The sequence below is a fragment of the Hemibagrus wyckioides genome, linkage group LG09 (assembly GCF_019097595.1).
Source record: "Hemibagrus wyckioides isolate EC202008001 linkage group LG09, SWU_Hwy_1.0, whole genome shotgun sequence".
NCBI lineage: Eukaryota > Metazoa > Chordata > Actinopteri > Siluriformes > Bagridae > Hemibagrus > Hemibagrus wyckioides.
The window spans coordinates 13,618,929-13,640,324 of NC_080718.1; the positions used below are offsets into that span (position 1 = coordinate 13,618,929).

General features: G+C 38.7%; 1 protein-coding gene across 2 annotated transcripts; it reads right to left on the bottom strand.

The window, feature by feature from the left end:
• Nucleotides 1-3,373: 3,373 nt before the first annotated feature.
• On the bottom strand, nucleotides 3,374-21,269 carry asxl2 (ASXL transcriptional regulator 2). 2 transcript variants are annotated; one of them, XM_058399058.1, is made up of 12 exons: nucleotides 21,081-21,269; nucleotides 13,673-13,755; nucleotides 12,739-12,847; nucleotides 12,215-12,356; nucleotides 8,809-8,927; nucleotides 8,391-8,511; nucleotides 8,079-8,219; nucleotides 7,801-7,961; nucleotides 7,572-7,668; nucleotides 7,364-7,469; nucleotides 6,638-7,256; nucleotides 3,374-6,542 (listed from the first exon to the last, which is right to left on the bottom strand). In XM_058399058.1, the coding sequence occupies exons 1-12, from the start codon at nucleotides 21,135-21,137 to the stop codon at nucleotides 4,695-4,697; spliced, it is 3,603 nt and encodes a 1,200-aa protein (XP_058255041.1). In that variant the 5' UTR covers nucleotides 21,138-21,269; the 3' UTR covers nucleotides 3,374-4,694. The 2 variants fall into 2 exon arrangements, with proteins under 2 accessions (XP_058255041.1, XP_058255042.1); XM_058399059.1 differs by lacking the exons at nucleotides 12,215-12,356; nucleotides 12,739-12,847; nucleotides 13,673-13,755; nucleotides 21,081-21,269 and adding an exon at nucleotides 9,509-9,808.
• Between the last annotated feature and the right edge of the window lie 127 nt (nucleotides 21,270-21,396).

Sequence of the window (21,396 nt, forward strand, 5' to 3'; positions counted from 1 at the left end):
GGTGTGTATTATATTCGTATAACAGCAAAAGTAGTCCCGGCTGTAAAATGAACGTTAATATTAATGCGCTTGTTTTAATATATGTTTTTTTTTTTTTAAATAACAACTCTTACCTGGGACTTGGACAGTGGACTCTAAATAAACAAAGATAAACTAAGACTAATAATAAACAGATTTAAAAGTGTGATGTTTAACAAAGCAATTCTTATAATAGCTGATGTGGTGACATTTTGTAAGGAGACCTTTATTTAACATGTATGGTGTGTGTGTGTTAGAGAGGGGGGGGGGAAGGGGAGAAAGGAACTAACTTGTCTCTCAGACAATCCAAAACATTAAATCTAACTATAAACGATTAAAATGTGCAATGTGTCACTCATTAATAAACTAAACATTGCAGTTGTTGGCTAATTGCTGTGGTATGTGCAGAATATCATGTTCCAGACTGCTGTTTTACAAAAATTATATACTGAGAGGAGGAGTAGCAGCACTGCGCTGAGTTATTTGTGTATATCAGACCGATCTGTCATATATTACTTAGTTCCAAATACATTATCATTTCTACCGTAACAACTCATTGACAGGGATTTGTAATGGTGCATGATCTGCATAACCTCAGTCTAATAATAAATAGATTAAAGGAAGTGCTTGCATATAATTGCTGATACAGCCAAACTTTCTGTAAGAAGACTTTTGTTTAACATTTAAGAAAGGTGTCAGCTGTTTGGAAAGTGTATGGTTTAGAGAGAGTGTCACTGAGGAAGAGACAGGAGTCAGAGCTGGAAGATGGTTTGGAAAAGTTCAGAGGACAGAGAGTGAGTATATCGGTAGGAGAATGTTGGACATGGAGCTGACAGGCAGGAGGAAAAGAGGAAGGCCAAAGAGGAGGTATATGGATGTAAAAAATGAGGATATGAAGCTTGTGGGTGCAATGTTGAAGATGCAGAAGATAGGGATAGGTGGAGAGAGATGATTCACTGTGGCCACCCCTGAAGGGGAAAGCCGAACGAAGAAGAAGAAGAAGAAAAAGTCGTCAGCAGTTTGGAAAGGTTAATACGTTTCCCATCACGTGAGAGCCTTTAAGACAGAGGACATTACATCTTTTGATATTTTTCTTCTGCTTTTTTTTTGTCTTTTCAACCTCAAGTGTGAGGCTAGTGAGATAACGACTGGTTTATAACTGGGATAATATACACAGTATAATATAAACACAGGAATGTGCTTCCAAAGCATGAGGTGTTGTTTAGTAATATCATTAAATTCACAAAATAACAGGAAAAAAACACTTCGGAACATGGTGTTATAGGAAAATAATCCAGTTTGAGGTGTAGCGGCTCCCTAATTTCACATTAGGTTGCATCACACCACTGCATCATAAATGATTCTCCTATAACAGCATGCCTTCTTGTGTTTTATTTCATTCAAACTATACTATCTGTGCCAGTCTTGTGACGGCATCATAATTCTAAACAGCTGCAAAAAAAAGTGAAAATGGAAAAAAAAAAAACAGACAAAAACACTGTTCACTTCATGTATTTTATTCTTATTATTCATAGATAAAACACACTTTTACTTACAAGTGATTATTACAGTTATGTATATTACATTCACTTTTTATTTTACATAGCACTGTAGAATATTAAAACAAACAAACAAAAAAACCAACACGTTAAAACGAGGCACAATCCACTGGGTTTTATGATTGCCACAATTATGATAAAAGATTGCATTTGATGTCACAGATTGCATGAAGAATAAAATCCCTAAGAAGAAGGTGCCATTGTTTTTTTACTTATTTTTTTTAAATACGTCATTTTATGACCCTTATTGACATTATTTAAGTTCAGCTGTACGGATGTACAGATGAAGAGGTGTGTCTGAAAAAATACAGATACAGAGAGATGTTTTATTTTGGCTAAAGAAAAATACAATAATTTTTATTAGTACTGATAAAGAAAAAAAAGAAAAAGAAATCCATATTGCTCATTTAATGTATACCAAAGTATCACAATCATATACCGATATCAGCATCTACAATTTACCTTAGATAAAATGTGTTCATTTAAAATTCCCAACACCAAAAATAGATATATCAGAGGAACAGAAAAGAATTAGCACAGTTACTTTATGTCTCTGTTTTGTGTGTATGTGTATATATATATATATATATATATATATATATATATATATATATATATATATATATATATGTGTGTGTGTGTAAATCCACACATTGTATACTATACTGCATATATCAGTACAACCAGATCAGGTACAATTACCGACTTGCACAACAACCATCAAAATCACCTGAAAAAGACATTCACACTCAAAAGACACTCCATACAGCTAGTTCTACGCATACACCACAAGCACACATGACACCGTGCAGCTCACACGTACATATAAATACAGGAAGAATAAGAGAGGGAAACATCCTCAGTTAGGATTGTGTGATTGTGATTTCTAAGGAAAACTGTAATGATGCCAGCTAATGCCACACAAAGTTATTTTCATTTCAGAAGAATCTGCTTGAGTAGTACATAAACGTATTCCAGGTAAGACTAAATCACATAAAATAGATTCATGGGAATTCTGGTACAAACAAAAATGGGTATAAAGTGTTTATGTACACCCTGGAAGGAGGCGTTACAAAACGGGACAGCAAATATAAAGAAGACATAGTAAATACCCTGTTTCTTTAAATGTTATCTAAAATTGATTGTAAATATTCTTTCTTTTTTATATTAAAATATATTAATTAAAATATATTACTTTTCAAAGCTACACAGACATTACAAACAAAATTTGCTTATTATCTGATTATCTCATTTCCACAAATTGACTTTGGTATATTACCAACAACAAAAAAAAAAAATCTTTTCAAAATGTCAGGCAGAAATTTCACAAACATGACTGATAATAACAGGTGGATAACATGCACAATTTCCTGTACATGTTATGCATATTCATTTACTACAAACATATCAGAAGGTACCTGTTTATCTGAATAGGGAGCATCCAGTATTATACACTGCAATAAAATGAGATTTGCAAGTGAAAATATTCTGATTATACACAAATGCATCTAGTATTTTTGATCAAGTAGTCCTGTTCTCTCGGGTAATTCCGCTCAGTCTATTTAGAAAGAAGCAAAAGTATCTACTAATAGAATAAAAAGAAAAGGACGCTTGAAATGAAAATAGGCTTAAAATGTGGTTAATATTTGTATATTTAGTTGGTCATGATAGTATAAGAGGAAACACTAGATCAGTTCGATTATATTCATGATATTGTCACTTGCTAAGACATCATTTTTGCGGTGTAGTGTGATTCACCTTAAGAAATGTGTCAGATAAAAGTCATAAAAAGTGGATAAAATCTCAAAAAAGCGCATATTTATTTACATTAAAAAAAACAAGTAATTTCACACATTGGCTTATTTCAATCAACATTAAGTTTTTTTTTTTTTTTAAAAAACAACAATTTGTGAATTTCTTGATTGTGTTTTAAAGAATATCTACAATCTTGGAACTTGGTTGTCAGTTCACATTCCTCACTGGTAAACAACATGTGAGTGTTTAGACAAATAGTGAAATGACAAAGACCTGGGTTTGCTCCTGAGAGGGAACGTTAGATTATTTCATTGAGAAGTGCTTTAGCTCCCATCATAATCGACTTACTCACGACATACTACACAGCGAGCAGTCTGTTCAAGTTACTGTTTTCTTCTTTGATACAAAAGTGCAGCCCTAAAAAGACGATAGATTAGATATAAGGGATTTTGTTTCTCTCTTCAATTTAGATGATTTAGATCATTCTTGTAATAAATATAACAAATGTACAAATTATTGCCACTTTTATTAACCAAAATAATCCAGTCCTTTATATTCCATGATATACCAAAGAAGGGATTGTAGATTAGTGCTAGATTGTGGTATTTAGTCCCTTCTGCTCCATAAATAACTTCGTATTTATATCTACCACTGATGCTACTCACATCGAAGAGTACCACTTTTTAGCCTAGACATAAGGCAAGTCATTAAAAATCATAAAAAATTTTTTTTTGTTCACAGTAATTCTCTAGATTAATTGGTACTTTAGCTGTTTGGATCTTGAGTTACTAAGGCTTATAATATTCAACAAAAAAATTGCTTTGCTGAATAAAGTACATATTATTATTATTGTTATTAGTGATCCAACAAGCTGCACAGTATTAAAAAATAGATGATTTAAAAGGAAGCAAGAAAAAGAAAGGTATGGTCATGATATTCAGGTATACAAAAATAGTAGCATACCATTGCTTTCATTTCAGAAAGAAAGAAAGAAAGAAAGAAAGAAAGAAAGAAAGAAAGACAGAAAGAAAGACAGAAAGACAGAAAGAAAGAAAGAAAGAAAGAAAGAAAGAAAGAAAGAAAGAAAGAAAGAAAGACAAAACAAAGAACATGACCAGCGTTTATATATTGCCACTATTCAAGAGGTCTTGCATCTAGAACAAGGTGCTCAGTTTTCAGTACATGAACTGAGAGGAAGTTTTACATTGCACAAATTATGTACATGTACATACTGAATGTCTGGAAAGCCAGAGGTCAACAGCATTAGAGCCATATGAACACAGTGAGAAGTTCACTGTTCACTTGAACAGCTTCGCACTTACTTGCTTGATAGATTAACTTTACAATCACCTTTTGTCCTCATCATCGTACCACCAAGCAGGAGACACAGAGTTTGGAGGGTCCAATGCAGTCATCATGACAGAAGGCCCCACATCCCTTGCACATGATCATGGCCTTTAGCCGACAGTAGCATTTCGATTGGACGTCCTCCATTCCAGAAGCTTCGATGAAGGCTTGCTCAGGTGAGGTCTGGCCCTTACCCTGATCGAGAAGGTGACCTGCAGGTATGGCAGTGACAGTCACGGAAAATGACATCATCCCCTCGCTGGTGTTCTCATTACTGCATGTAACTGTAGGAGAGGCACCGGAGTCGGTGATGCTATGATTTATTGAGCGAGGCATGGACATGCTGATAGTGCCTCCATAGAAAGTACCCGTCATGGTTTCTTGTCCATCCTGTGACCTCTGTGACTGGAAGGACATTACTTGTGGCTTACAGTCACCCGAATGATGAGGCCCTGAGATACCCTGTTTATTGATGTCAAGGTTCAATCTTGGAGATATTTCTTTGGTTCTTGTAGAAGTGCCACCTTGTTCTTTATTGGACGAACAACTCAGTGACTGAGACTCTAACTTTATTTGAGGGCAGTGTTGATATCCTGGTGCATCATCTGGTTTTGTGATGTGAAATCCTTGCTGTTCGACTTTAATCCCAGGATGGTTGGCATGCCCCTTTGAAGAAGAGTGACAATCTTCTTTAAGTTCTACCCCATCTTTCTCTTCTCCTTCCACATTTTCTTTCTTTAGGTTGGCCAGATGAGGTCGTTTGCTGCTCTCAGACCCTCTGCCATATGTGGAGATGTTCAGGAGATAGTGTCCTGTCATGGCAGGTTTGGACACCCTCTTTCGTCCAATGAAGCCTAGTCTGAACCTCGGTCGGTCATTAGAGCTCTCTGGATAGCCGAGCAGACAGGGCTCGAATTGTGATGGCTGAGAGATTCGGCCCTGCTGACTTCTGTGCCTTAGGACATGGAGAATCTGCTCCTGGGTATTCTTGTCCAGCTTGTCAACACTGGTCCCAGGTCTGCCAGAATAATGCAGCAGTCTAGATTTGCTAACATCCTCTGCATCAACAGGTTTCTCCTTCCCCATCCCTGATGTCCTAACAGCCAGGTTCCCTTTATTGTATGCTACAACAGTCGCCGACTGCACACTTATCTTGGCAGGTGATTTTGGAAGAATCTTCTCCAGGGGAACTTCTTTACCTTGAAGGAGTTGAGCAACCAGCGGATTATTGGCAGGAATTGAGGAACTGGATTTGATCGCTGAGGTCCCTGGCAAAGGTGCCTCTTGTGCTTTCTGACTGTATGCCAGTATATGTGTAGGTGATATCTGCATTCCACCAACAGAAAGGAGAACACAATTCTCCTTCAGATGAGGATTTGTTGCATGTGGAGTGATCTGGGAAGCCAGAAAGGACCTGTTTTCTTTTGAAATAAATTGGTTTGCGCTAGAGCTTGGAACAAAACTAGGGTCCATCTGCCCAGTAGCACCTGAGGAAGGAGATGATTGTGAGAGTGCTCCTGTGCTTTCAGGGACAGGAGAGACAGAGCTCATTTTTCCTGGAGATACGGATTGGCTTCTACTGCTTGCTGGTGAAAACTCTTCTGACAAAGACTGGACTGGGGAAGGTGTGGAGGCACATCCAGATGAGCAAGGTCCTGAAGTGGATCCTCTTCTTGTTACACCTGCCGCCGCAGCCGCTGCAGCACGCTGTTCCCGAGCTAGCTTGGCTTTAGCTTTTATGTCAGCTAAAGTGCGTGCACCGGTGCATCCTGGGCGGATACTGGGTGGTGTCAAAGGATGAGGAGTCCTTGGAGACACTTGGCTTGGCGCTCCAGGGGCAGACCGGATTCGTGACACAGGGATCTAGAAACATTTAGAACCAGCTTCAGTGTCTAAAAGAAATGATATTCAAATGCAATAAAACATATGTTAATAAGAAATAAAAAATAAAGCCTTACTTTAAGAGGTGGCACTCTCTGTTGTGCAGTTACTGAAGCTGGTGTTGAGGGTGACCCATCTGTTGTTGTTAGGGGCGACCCTTCTGCAACCCGAGGTTTCTTCTCTGCTACATCTTGCTCACTGGAGAGTTTCCGCTTCAGTGACTCAGTGGTAACTTCAGATGCCCGTGACACAACCCCCTCTACCTTTATAGACTCACTCTCTATGCTATCCTTTTCTTTAGAGCTAGGTTCTTGAGGAGATGTTGGGCTACTAGTCTTGGTCTCTTGCCCCTTGTCATCAACACTCAACGGTAATGGTTCAACCACTTTCTCTGCAGGAGGTGTAGAGTCCTCCTGCATCACAGGCACAGTCTTTCTGTTTGACGCCTTATCAGAAGCTGAATGACTTTCTGTACCCGGCTCGGCACAGAAGGAGTCTGGTATTGGATGGCTTTTAGACATTGAGGTTTTAACTTCTCTGGATCTCAACTCCTTGTGGGAGACCTCAACAGTGTGGTCTGGTTTCTGTGCTTCTGTGCTAGATTCTGTCTTTCCGGGCCAGGGTGCATCTTTAGCTGGCAATGAAGTGCTTTCAGTCTTTGTCAGCTCTCTGGATTCCTCAAGGCTTAACCCAGACCTAGATTAAAAATGAGTATTGATATAAATTTTACACTCCTCTCACTCCACCATGCCCTTTGATCTCTGCTTTAACAAATGTACACCTAGTATAAAACATGTGCTTACTGCTCTCCATAGAAATTTTCAAAGAATTGCTCTTTCCAATGTTCCACTTTCTTCTCTTTCTCAATCTCTTGCCGCATCCTTAGTCTTAACTCTGGGGTGAATTCACCTGCAAACGCCACATAATGTGTTATAGTATGAATTGTATTAAGGTCATATTTTACAAAAAACTTAACTTAAGATTCTTTATGATCTATAAGTAATAACATACCTTCGGCTAGCCTCTCTTTCCAAGACTGTGCTGCAGATGTGAAAAACTCGTTGTTCAAAGCAGAATTAGTTACTCTCAGGAGCCCGTCCATGCATGACTGGAATACAGGGTGATACTAATCTGTCATTGCAATTAGAGTAATACTCTGTTTCATGCAATTTATTGAACTTTTATCATTTTTTATTTTTACCATCAACGAAAGCAATGATGATCCTCTTGGTTCACGTACCTGCTGGTCGATCTCTGGCAGTAGCTTCAGGAGTTTCTGCTGACACTCTGTGGGCAACATGGAAAATGTGTGTTTGTTGATTAAGGCCCGGAGATTAGTGTTGACCAGGATGGAATCAGGCGTCTCTACGTCAATCTCACACTTGGTTCGTCTCAACTGACCTAAGAAGGATGAGAAATGTCAGCGTACATGATACAGATAATGTAAAAAAAAAAAAAAAAAAAAAAAAAAAAAAAAAAAAAAATTACATTTGAAAAAATAAAAGTGAAAACACTTACGGGCGTTGAGCCGACTGGAACGCTGAGACATCTTCCTAGATCCAACAGCGTGACACACTTCTGCTTTGACAGAGGAGGAGGAGCTAGAGGTGGAGTTCTGGGGACTGGCAGGACAACGCTCTGACTGTTTTAGTTCCCAGCCTACAGGCAGAAGCATGGATTTAGACAATTTAAACAAATATTAAATTAACTTATTACTACAAGTAGTGATACAACAAACCCACGTGATTTGTGCAAATGTCATCTTCTAAGATCTATGCATTATATTTTATTTAAAAAAAAATACAGTGCTGTTAAAAAATGAGAGCATACCAGTTTTGGAGGATGCTGAATCAGCCATTTTTTTAACAGTTTTGAGTAGAAGTCGTGGGCTGGAGGCTGTGGGGATACCGCACTGACGGCGCTGATTCCTCTGCTGCTGCTGTTTCAGAGCCTTAAAATGCAGGAGGCAGTATTTTTTTTATCAACAATGCAGTTATGTCAATTCAATGATTCAAGGTTATTAAATGACATAGCTAACCAACTTTTTTCTGTATTACTTCATCCTTAAACGGCTAATGTTGTATTATCAAATTTGTATTTACTGTATTATTAATGAACTTATCAACATACATTAGCAGTCTTAAATGCATTTGATATGTGTAGTATGCTAATACAATAAACACTGCATACACGTGTATATATAACAACTAAACAAATCTGTGTACAGAAAGATAGAAGGAGTTTGCACCTGTTTAAGTGCTTTTTTGCTGTGTTTCTGCGAGGAAGAGATGAGTTTGCTGCTGGAGATTGAAGGAGAAGAGCAGCGAGACTGTGGGGAAGACGGCTGTGACTGCAGATTTGCTGGCCCTAAGACAAAACAAGAACGTTGCTTTCAACTTCTGCAAGTCTGCAGGCATGTGCACAAACATTCCCACACCTACTTTTCTTTCTCGCACGCTCTTAGAGTTAATTAAGGTCACTTCCACTCAAATGAACAATACTTCATCTGTAACAGATAATTATCTTGTGAAAGTGCTAAAGTATGGTTTTAGTTATTCATAATGTACATTGTGCTCTTATCAGTATTTTGCACCCTTCTGGAAAAGAAAAGCTAATGTACAATTCATTTGAACATCTGCCTAATAGTTTAGAAAAAAAGAGCCAGAAAATATAATGCTGATTAAGTAGCATTAAAGACTTTGTTTTATTCGTTTCTTTTCGAAAACTCTGCAACCACTTGTACATGATCCATTTATTCTGCTCTCAAAATGATTCAAAAAATCTATGCCACAGAAAAACTGAAAGACAATACTGAGAAGTTTCAAAAACTGAAAAACACGATTGCTATACTTCTGTTTGGATGATTATTTCCTGTTCTCTACAGCACTTGCTTCATCAAACGTTTCATACTAAATGCTATAAAGCTCGCACGCAGGTATTCCACTTACTGTATTTTGTGTAGCTGTCTCCAACTTTGAAAGAATGCATCGTTCAGTAAAATGTATAAACTCTTGCAGGATATACGGAGCTACATGCCCTTTTAGCTCAATAGCTCTATATAGTTCTGAAGTATATGAAGATGAGGAAGTGGGTGCTTTTTTTTTTTGCAGAAAAAAAAAAAACATTTCCTGTTTAAAGGCTGAGTTGATCTATTTGACTAATGGGAACATAAAGGGGAAAAACTCAGCTTAAATATCTCCTGTATGTATATATACACATACACTGCAATGTACTAACCACTATAAACTAATAACCACTACAATGAACTAAATATAAGATTTTACAATATAATTTTTCCTATTTTATGAGCAGGCAATTATGCTGATTTTTTAAAATAAATTCTTAAAATTAGTAAAATTATCCCCCAATAAAACAAGACCATTTCAATCTTGAAATCAATTTACAAAATATATAGGGTTATAGGGTTAAGGAGATCTTGTAATAAACAAATACTAGAAAAATGTGACAATATTTAAGACAATATTTTCACTCGCCAAGATGTCATTTTTTGGTAAGACAGTTATTTGTTCTGACAGACTTCTACCGAATATTAAACTCGGAGCACTTTTCCATTGCGTCAGAACCAGAAGTTGCACTGGAGAAGTGCATGTCAGCTCTAAACACACAGTAATTATGGAGAAGATCCAGTAACGGACAGAAAAGCAGAGTCTGGAAGAAAATGTCAAATAACATGCAATACACAGATGGTACTGGGAAAGCGAAACCATTGTTGCGTTCCTCTTACATCGCTTAATCTCTTCAGTGAAATGCAATCAGCAGTCAGGGAATTATATTATTAAGAATTCAATGCTGACTTTGCACAGAAGTGAATATAATTGCATTGTTTAACTGCATTTCAATTACACATATATTTGCACTAAAGCATTTAATCCTGAGTGACTTTTCAAAAACTCAGTTCACTAGGCCAGGAAGTAATATTTTAGTCTACAAAATATGTAGGGGTGGTAAAAAAAAGTGGTGCTTGTTTAAATAACAGATAAACAATGTGATATTCCAAGTGTTGTATAAAAGAGGTAGGTGTATAGTCTTTGTTTGAAGACAGACAAGTTTGAACAGCCAGGGGAGGTTCATGCCACCAACTGGGTGTCAGTAAGAACAAACATCATACAGGTCTTCCTTGAACCCTGGGAGATGGTGGATCCAGTTGAGTCCACCTAGAGGCTCAGAAGGAGCATAGTGCAGAGCAGGGTATGTTAAAGGCTTTAAAGGTAGGTAGGTACTGGACCTTTTAGACTTTGTTGGCCAAAAGTGTTACACATTAGGTACAAGCAGCTACAGGAAGCCTGTGGAGTGAGTGTAGCAATGTGGTGGTGTGGTAGTGCTACAGTGGAATACAAGTCAAACTGCACTCTTACACTGTACTCAGGGGCATAGCTGTAACCGTTTTCCAACCATAGAAAGGAACGTGGTATAGTTTGTATGTACTTGCATGCATGTTCCAAACATATTGGAACAGCAAGGCCATTTATTTATTTATTTATTGCATATACACTGAAGACATTTGGGTTTGAAGTCAAAAGATGAACATGAGACAATGGATCACAACTTCATTTTAATTTCATTTAGATGTGCTAAACTACTTATAACATGGCACTTTTTGTTTCAAACCATCCATTTTTCAAGTGATCAAAAATATAGGGACACATGAATGAGGTGTTTACTGTTGTCCAGGTCTGACCTGTTGACGTGAATGTCTAATCTTTGGGTTGAGCCATGCATATGGCATAGCCAATATAACAATGTGGAATGTAGCGAAAGACCAGACTACTGGAGTGAAAAAAAAAAGAATCTGCTCATGATTCAAAACATACAAGCTCATGGGTCAAGCGTGGTGGTGGTAGTGTCATGGCCTGTGCTTGCTTGGCTGTTTCGGGAACAGACTCAGTAATCTTCGGGAACAGACTCACTAATCTTTATTTATGACGTAAGCAGAACTCATGATGGTAGCATAAGTTTACAAAGGCAATTTACAGAACATGCATTCAGTCTAATTGGGACAGATTTTATCGTGTAATAAGACAATGACCCGAAACACACTTACAACACAACAAAGGACTTTATCAGGGCAAAAGTAGAAGGTTTTAGACTGGCCAAGTCAATCAGCAGACCTTAACCCACCTGAACAACATTTAACCTTGAGGGAGAAATTCCCCCAAAACAATCAACAACTAAGCAGTGGTGGAACAAACTTGGAAAAGCTCTACAAAAGAAGAATTCTTTAGTTTGGTGATGACAGTGTCACCAGTTTGATGCAGTTACCAGAAGCAAGTGATATGCAACTAAGTATTAAATACTGTAAGAATATCTCTTCTTATACTTTTGCTCACCTAAAAATTGGGTGGTCTGCCAGCAAAGGTGCCTTGTTGTTTAACACAGATGAAAAATATTGTGTGTTCTGCCAGCAAAGGTGCCTTGTTTAACACAGATGAAATTCTAAACAAAAAAAAAATGGCCTTGCTTTTCCAATACTTCCAGAAGGAACTGTGTTTTGGTTTCTTCTATTATTTTCAATCTGGCACAACTCATACCTACATATTGGCTTTGTTTAGCAGTCAACATGTCTATCATTTGTGCTAATTTGCATGAATTGTACAGTGAATAGAAATCATTAGTAAGATAAGACAATGATATACCTCTTCTCTTCCACCTGCCTCTATTTCCCTCTTTGCTGCTTCCACTGGTGTTGTTTTCTGTGTTCCGTGTATCAGACAAGCTATCACTGTTGTCTTCAGAACCCTCCTCTGATAGCTCCTTCACCACATCCGCAATGTCCTTCTGCTCAAACAGTGCATAGAGGCACACAAATGCATAAAATTCAGAGTCTTAATGAGTCACTGTGTTTCTCTTTAGATTAATCACAATTACAGAGTGTGAGTGCTACACGTAAACACTCATTACTGGCAATCATCCGCAGCAAACCCAATCAAGACAACAATGGCTTTGTTTTCAGTCTGACTCGTGCTTTGTCACTAGCTAATTGATGGGGTGGTGTGATGGCACAGTCACACGTACAACGAGCGATGAACATTGCACTAGCGGTTATGAAAGATCTGGTTAGGCATGTTTTGTTGTAATACATCTTCCTGTTTGGAACCGTCATAGTGAAGGATGTTGCATTTGTTCGTAGGTTTTGGTTTCAGTATTATAGCACAGTTACCTTCAGTGTATAGACTCCCATTCGACCAGGAACTTTGTAGAAAATCCCCTCCTCACCCCGGGAGTTTGTGTGGAGCATGGCATTGAGGCAGGCCAGGGGGGAAGTCCCACTGCATACAATAAGACAGAAAAGTGTAACACAGTGTATGTGCACATATAAATATATGCACATATATGTGCACTACAGAAAGTTTAATTAAAGTAGAATTCATTTGAAGGTCACAGCTTTAGTTCAATGAGCACACGCAAACAGCAAAAAAGAAAGTATAATTTTTAAGACCTAACATGCAAAAAATAATTTACCTATGACTGTACCGGTGTCTTCTTACACACTTAATATTAAAATATTCTTATGCACACAGAATAAAAACTTCATAATACAAAGCCATATATGAATTTCTGGAAATTGTTAATCTAATAATCATGACGCTTGTCCCATAATAGCAACTGTGAAGGTTATAATGTTCTCTTCAAACCATATTGATTTGCCGAGAAGTCTTGGCACTGAAGCTCAAGGCTGAGAGGCACAAAGTGGGATTGAAGGACAGGAGTGAAAAAACAACAAGCATAACACAAGAGCAAGAATAATCGTGACTCTGCCTCTAGTCACTGTAGTCACTGTCATGAAGAAGCACTAATATGAGAGCTACAGCCAGTGAGACTGCATTTTAGTGTTTTTTAAACACCATTTGCATGCTGTGTCAATTAGGGGATGTTAATAGCATGCAAACGCTGCTATATGGAAGTTAGTGTAAGAGAAAAGGTTGGGATAAACTCTCATATAATCTTACCTTCTGGAAGAGATAAGGATCATTGCAACAAAAAAGAAATGTATTAATTAGAAGCATGTGTGTGTGCACGCGTGAACTAAATGGATTTGGCCTAAAATGTGAATGAAATAAAACTAATATGAGACTGGGAGATGATATCCTCACCTTATTTCCTTGAGTCGTTCTCGCTGAATCACCTGCAGGATCTCTTTATGACTCATCGGTGTGTTTGGGTACTTCTCAAGCACCTGAGGAAAAAAAGGAGGAACCGAGCGAGTCAAAACAATGCAAACCTAACACAAGACAAGAGATATCAGCAAGGGTGGACAACACACTAACCCTGATATCTGAAGCAAGCAGATTATGTATCCAGTCTTACAGGTGTACAGTTTTTCATTTGCAGTTGTACAGCAGACTATCATGTTCAGTAGTCTTTTAATATAACTGATACATCTAGCAGGGACACCAGAGGGCACCCTCTCCTGAATTTTAAATACTTCCTTGTTGGTCATTTTTATTTTCTGCCTACACCATATATTAAGCACACAATATATATATATATATATATATATATATATATATATATATATATATATATATATATATATATATATATATATATATATATATATATATATACACACACCTGCTCCCCATTCACACCTGACACCTTGTAACACTAACGAGTCACATGACACAGAGGAGGGTAAATGGCTAATTGGGCCCAATTTGGACATTTCCACTTTTGTTGCCAACGGTTTAGACATTAATGGCTGTGTGTTGAGTTATTTTGAGGGGACAGCAAATTTACACTGTTATACAGGCTGTACACTCACTACTGTACATTGTAGCATAGTGTCATTTCTTCAGTGTTGTCACATGAAAAGATATAATTAAATAATTACAAAAATGTAAGGGGTGTACTCACTTATATATATATATATATATATATATATATATATATATATATACAGTGAGGGAAAAAATAATTTGATCCCCTGCTGATTTTGTACGTTTGCCCACTGACAAAGAAATGATCAGTCTGTAATTTTAATGGTAGGTGTATTTGAACAGTGAGAGGCAGAATAACAACAAAAAAATCCAGAAAAACGCATTTCAGAAAAGTTCTACATTGATTTGCATTTTAATGAGTGAAATAAGTATTTGACGCCTATCAATCAGAAAGATTTCTGGCTCCCAGGTGTCTTTTATACAGGTAAGGAGCTGAGATTACAGTAGGAGCACTCTCGGGGAGTGCTCTTAATCTCAGCCCGTTACCTGTATGAAAGACACCCTGTCCACAGAAGGAAGCAATCAATCAGATTCCAAACTCTCCATCATGGCCAAGACCAAAGAGCTGTCCATGGATGTCAGGGACAAGATTGTAGACCTACACAAGGCTGGAATGAGCTACAAGACCATCGCCAAGCAGCTTGGTGAGAAGGTGACAACAGTTGGTGCGATTATTCCCAAATGGAAGAAACACAAAAGGATTGTCAATCTTCCTCGGTCTGGGGCTCCATGAAAGATCTCACCTCATGGAGTTTCAATGATCATGAGAACGGCGAGGAATCAGCCCAGAATTACACTGGAGGACTTTGTCAATGATCTCAAGGCAGCTGGGACCAAAGTCACCAAGAAAACAATTGGTAACACACTACGCCATGAAAGACTGAAATCCAGTAGCGCCTGCAAGGTCCCCCTGCTAAAGAAAGCACATGTACAGGCTCATCTGAAGTTTGCCAGTGAACATCTGAATGATTCAGAGGAGAACTGGGTGAAAGTGTTGTGGTCAAATGAGACCAAAATCCAGCTCTTTGGCATCAACTCAACTCGCCGTGTTTGGAGGAGGAGGAATGCTGCTTATGACTCCAAGTACACCATCCCCAGGTGACAGGACAACTGCACCGCATCAAAAGGAAAATGGACGGGGCCATGTACTGTTAAATCTTGAGTGAGAACATCCTTCCCTCAGCCAGGGCACTGAAAATGGGTAGTGGATGGATATTCCAGCCTGACAATGACCCAAAACACACGGCCAAGGCAACAAAGGAGTGGTTCAAAAAGAAGCACATTAAGGTCCTGTAGTGGCCTAGCCAGTCTCTAGACCTTAATCCCATAGAAAAGGGAGGGAGCTGAAGGGTCAGCCACAAAACCTTAATGACTTGGAGAGGATCTGCAAAGAGGAGTGGACCCAAATTCCTTGAGATGTGAGATGTGTGCAAACCTGGTGGCCAACTACAAGAAATGTCTGACGTCTGTGATTGCCAACAAGGGTTTGCCACCAAGTACTAAGTCATGTTTTGCAAATGGGTCAAATACTTATTTCACTCAATAAAATGCAAATCAATGTACAACTTTTCTGAAATGCCTTTTTCTGGATTTTTTTGTTGTTATTCTGTCTCTCACTGTTCAGATAAACCTACCATTAAAATTACAGACTGAACATTTCTTTGTCAGTGGGCAAACGTACAAAATCAGAAGGGGATCAAATAATTTTTTCCCCTCACTGTATATATATATATATATATATATATATATATATATATATATATATATATATAGAGAGAGAGAGAGAGAGAGAGAGAGAGGGAGGGAGAGAGAGAGAGAGAGAGACACATTTGTAATGATGCAAGATGAATGCAAATACACAAGGGTTCGACAGAATCAAGTGAGTCTGAAACCAGACCGATGCTGGAATCGATCACACTGAGGTTCAAATCAAAGCAAACGTACCCAGTATTAAAATCATTGAATCTGAATTATGAAGTCTTGCAATTTGCTTGTCACTAATAAATACTGTGCAGATGTGTATCTGCTTGAGCTTTGTGTATGACCTGACCCTGCTTTTCTTCTTTCCACCACTTTGTATGGTTGTCTGGTATTTTTTTTCTGCCTTTATATCAGAGAGCTGATATGGTGTATGACCGGACGCTGTCCAGGGTTATTCCATTATTCCTCTTGCACATGGATCCTCACTGCTCTCTTGTGTCCTCTTTGTTACAATAACAGTCAGCAGCATTTTTTTTTTTTACTTTATTCATCCAGCAACCAGAGAAAGATTTTATAGGTCTTGGTGACAGAAAGCATCTCTGTTCTCTTTTAATATATTTTTACCTGACACCTCCTGGAAGCCCTGCCCCTTCTCTCCACACTCAGGATTTACTGGGCATCCTCATTACCTTGCTATCATGGTAAGACGGGGGCCAACCCATCACATCACACACGCACACACACACACACACTATGAACAATTTGGACTGAGGAAACTGGAGTACCTGTATAGGGAAAACATACAAACTCTGTACACAGGGCAAAGCTTAACCCCTAACCACTAAACCACCTTGCGCCACATTTTAAGTTCGCTAATAAGCAAAAAATATATCAATGTGTCCAACTTAGCTTATAGTAGATAAATACATATTTAAACTCTTTACTTTTTAGATCAGTTGTGAGTGATTCAAATGTTAATTGTGATTTTGAATAGTTGTAAACTGCAAGCGGGAAAAAAAATTGCAGGGACCTAAGATTGCAAAATAACAATGTCCCCTACAAGGTACATTATTATTTGCTTATTTTGCAATACATATGGTCATACATTAGTTTAAAAAAAAAAAAAAAAAAAAAAAAGCCTAGGTAAGTGGGCTACAGGTAAGGACAACATGGGACTGACCAGGCAAAGTGGAGCTTAGTAGCTTTTATTTTAGTAGCCTTTATTTGTCACATATATATTACTGCACAGTGAAATTCTTTTTTCTAATATCCCATCCTTGGAGGTTTTAGGTTCAGAGCGCAGGGTCAGCCTTGATCAAAGTCAAAGAAGCTTTATTGTCACTTCAACCATATATACACAGTGAAATGAAACAACGTTCCTCCTAGACAAGAGGTGCTACACATAACAAAGACAAAGTACAGGTGACGCAGACAAACAGAGCTAAACATAGAGATAAAGCTAAACTATACTTAAGGTACAATCTTTAGTAAAATAGACATGCAGCAAAAGTGACAAGACAAGAGTCTTGCCAGGCAAACAGGACATATAGACTGACTCTGTGCAAAAGAATGCACTGCCCCTGGAGAAGAGAGTGTTAAGGGCCCAATGGTGGCAGCTTGAATTTATGATTATCCACCCTTGGTCAACAATAAATCCACTGCTGAATTTCAGACTAGCATGTTCTTGTCCTTCATTTTATTTTTGCTTTAAGCTACTAAACAGACCCTTACTCCAAGTATCGCATGGGTGTTTTGAGATGTTTTACCATTGCTGCTTTGAGAACATACATTGATCAAGGATTATGGGCTGTTTCAGTGAAAATGCTACCTCACACCGAGACCTTTCACCGCTATGTACAATGTATGACCAATGTTCCTCTGTGGTTTGATTAATGCAAGCATCTCTGAACCGCATTTGCTTTCATTATGAGGTCAGGGACTGGAGCACTGCCGGTGTTTTTCTCGCCAGCTGTAACAGTGGGGTAGTGAGATTAGTAATACCCTGACTTCAGCCAAACATGATTCATTTCCTTTGTCTTAGACAAGGACTACTTTCTGAACATACAATAAGCTGTAGCACTGCTAGGTTGTAGGGCTACACAGAATGGTGAGGAACACCATAAATGTTTATAAGGCTCTCTGTGGAGAGATGTAATTAAATCAGGTCATCTTTGTGTCAACAATATCGTTGAAAAATCTTCCATTTAAAGGTGGGCTTTAAATGGACACCTTTAATTTGAAAGTAGACCTCTCTTTTATTTCATATCCACATTGACACGCACTTCTTAAAAAATGCCCCAATGACATGCATGTTAATCTTTATATATGAACATCTAATCTTCAAATGAGTCGATTTATTTTGAAATGAGTTTTTTGGCACTTTGGTCTATTTTTTTAGTTTTACTTTGATTAATGTTTTCCTACTCTACTCACAATGACCTTTGATTATCTGCTGACTGACACCAGTGGAATTACCCTCACGTCTCTAACAAAAGAGACCAATGCAGCAGCGTTTAGGTCTTTAGTCTGTCCAGCTCGTAATTCCTGACCTCTGAAAAAAAAACACCCTTGTAATTCCTACTCCAAAGGAATATAATGGTCTTCTCAATTCAGAGTGCCTCAGAGTTCAGCAAATCAGCATGGCAGCTGCCTACAGCATGGGCAAACAACGTGGCACTTTCTATTTGTAAATACAAACATTTGTTGTTGTTGTTTTTTGTTTATTATTCGCTATCAGTCAACATCCAGATACATTTCCTTGTTAAGTCTATGACATTGCTTATGCAGCTCACTTTAAGGAGGAACATCATATACATTTTTGTCTGACCTCAGAAATGACGAGTATGACCTTTAATCAAATGCAGCATATGCCTGTGACTGAAGGCCTGGTCACACTACAAGACTTTAACCGTCGGCAGATCGATTTGCTGTTCAGACTACATGACTTCACTGTACGTCTTTTTGTCCTTGTGGTGTTCACACTACGCGACGCTTCGTAAATGATCCACAAGAGGGGGTCACACACCACACGATCTGACATCAACTCTTGTCACTCAACACCGTCCCCAAACCACGTTTTGTCACGAAAACACACACGACAAGTGGATCCGGAAATGATGCGAGACTTTCGGTAGGGGTTTGTTTTGAAAATGGACGTCGGCAGGAGTCTCGCTCTAAATAAATGTTAATTTATTAAAATAAATGTTGTGTCCACACTATTTTTGAAGCCATGTTGCTGCTGCTGCTTTTCTTCCGGTGACCTCAACCTGTTGACTTGCTCTCTCATTGGCTGGAGGTCGTAGCTACAATTGACACCATGTGATGTCGAGTCGGCCGACCGTCCCAGATATTTAACATGCCAGATATCTGGATTTTGTCTTTGAGGTGTCAGTGACACATCAGCGAGCCTTTTTGATGCGTTGCTGAGTAGTTCACACATAAAGATTGCCGAGCGCTGATCACCCGCTGATTTTCCCACGATCACAGCCCGATCTGGCTTAAAATCCTGTAGTGTGAACTAGGCTTGAGTTGCCTCTGTCACCAATGACCAGTATAGAGATCAGCAATCTCTATTGTTTCCCAACAACCAATGACTGATCTCCTCTGTTACTCAGAGGCCAATCACTGATCTCCTCTGTTACTCAGTGGCCAATCACTGATCTCCTCTGTTACTCACTGACCAATCACTGATCTCCTCTGTTGCTCAGTGACCAATCACTGATCAGCTACACACTTCATTGTTCTTCTGAAACTCTATCGTTAGTAATCTTTACAAGCAATAAAACTGAGTTATTCCACCCATTGCTGTCTCTTTCATATCTATGTCCCAACTGCTTCTCTTTATCAAAGTTATAGTGCGATATAAATAATAGTATCTTGTCCTCTGAAAATCAGACTTCGACGATTCAACGAATATGCAAATTAGCCCATGACGTCTTCTGGCGAACTGTAGCGACCTTGTATTAACATGTATTAGCTACTTTCCCCTGAAAAGTTGCCCACGCTGATTGTGACTAGTAGCGTTTCTATATTACAGATGCCAAAATTAGTTAACGAAATTAGTTACTCTATTTAATTAAATAAATGAAATAGTCAGTTCTGGACCCTGGGAAATAAAAACCGTCATTATGTTCCGGTCAGAAACTGTTTGACACCTGGCTCTGGTTGGACAACTTTCACTAGTGCTTTCAACAAGGTGTCCAGCAGGTTAATCTTCCTAAACGACAAAAGCACTAGATTTAATAAAAAAACTAACTAAATCTCATTTCACAGCAGTACGAAAATTCACTTGTAAATCGCCTTAACCTCCACTTTACAACTCCAACATGACATGTTGCTAGCTGGCTAATTCCCTACAGGCTAATTCACAATAATCTATTAAAACGCGTCATGATCTAGCAGTAACAAAGACGCTCGAAATGAACGCAGTGCAACGCTGACGCTTTTTTTATTTTAAATATATCGATTAAAGTGCTATATTTTAACTAGCAAGTCGAATTAGTAGTATTATATATGCTGTATATATAGTCAGCCTCTGGCTAGCTTAGCTTAGCATAGCTAGCATGAGACACAGACGTCACGCGCGTTGCTACGTCTCCGGGTGGTAAACATGAAAATAGTCCCTGTATGAAAAGTTTATAAACTGAACATGTTTGCAGACTGAAGGAATAAATCCGTGCGGATGTTTTGGTGTAAAACAAGATCAACGCTATGCCTTGTTTGTGTTTTGATCCAGAATCAGGCCCTTCCTCGCGCACTCAACTCTCCGCCTGCACCAGCAGGTCATGAACTCATAAACACAGTTGTACAGGCATTATTTTCCCCACGCGTATTCTAACAAACCCTGCCTTCTCAGCTAGGATTGACTGCTAAGCTCTGTTCACTGATTACCAATGGGCAAACTGCCGTACAGTATGAACCGCTAGCCAATCCCACCGCACGAACCAGGGTACAATGAACCAATCATGGCACAGGGGGGCGGGATTTGTGGGAAAACGGGTGGGAAAGAATAACGCTTATGGAAGTGTGATCGTAAAGCGAAAACAAGCAAAAACAAACGCCCAGTATGATATAGATTTACCGTTTTTGCCGCCTCTGCCCATGTCCTCCCCTTTTTCTTCTTTTGCCTTTCCCTCATGTCTGCGGTCGGTTCGCGGAAATCGACCTAATGTGCGAGTCCGTTACTGTTACGATGGAAATGTTGCTTCAGTTATGGTGCGAATCCTGCCATTTCTGCCATATTGGGTCCTTACTGTAAGTAGCAGGTCATGTGACCCTGGGAGTGACGTCACCTTACTGTACAATGCACTTAACAGGGAAGCACAGTACCCTAGGTTTTAACAGTTAAAATCTTTTTTATTTATGTTAGTCCGGTTTACCTTTTTTTTGCTCTACAT

Coding starts and splice junctions, on each gene's coding strand:
- asxl2 (XM_058399058.1), bottom strand. CDS start 21,137: ATGAGGGAAAGGCAAAAGAAGAAAAAGGGGAGGACATGGGCAGAGGCG. Junction 8,928..12,214: donor AGGCAGGTGGAAGAGAAGAG/GTATATCATTGT, acceptor GTTTTGTCTTAG/GGCCAGCAAATCTGCAGTCA. Junction 7,257..7,363: donor GAAAATTTCTATGGAGAGCA/GTAAGCACATGT, acceptor TTTTTAATCTAG/GTCTGGGTTAAGCCTTGAGG.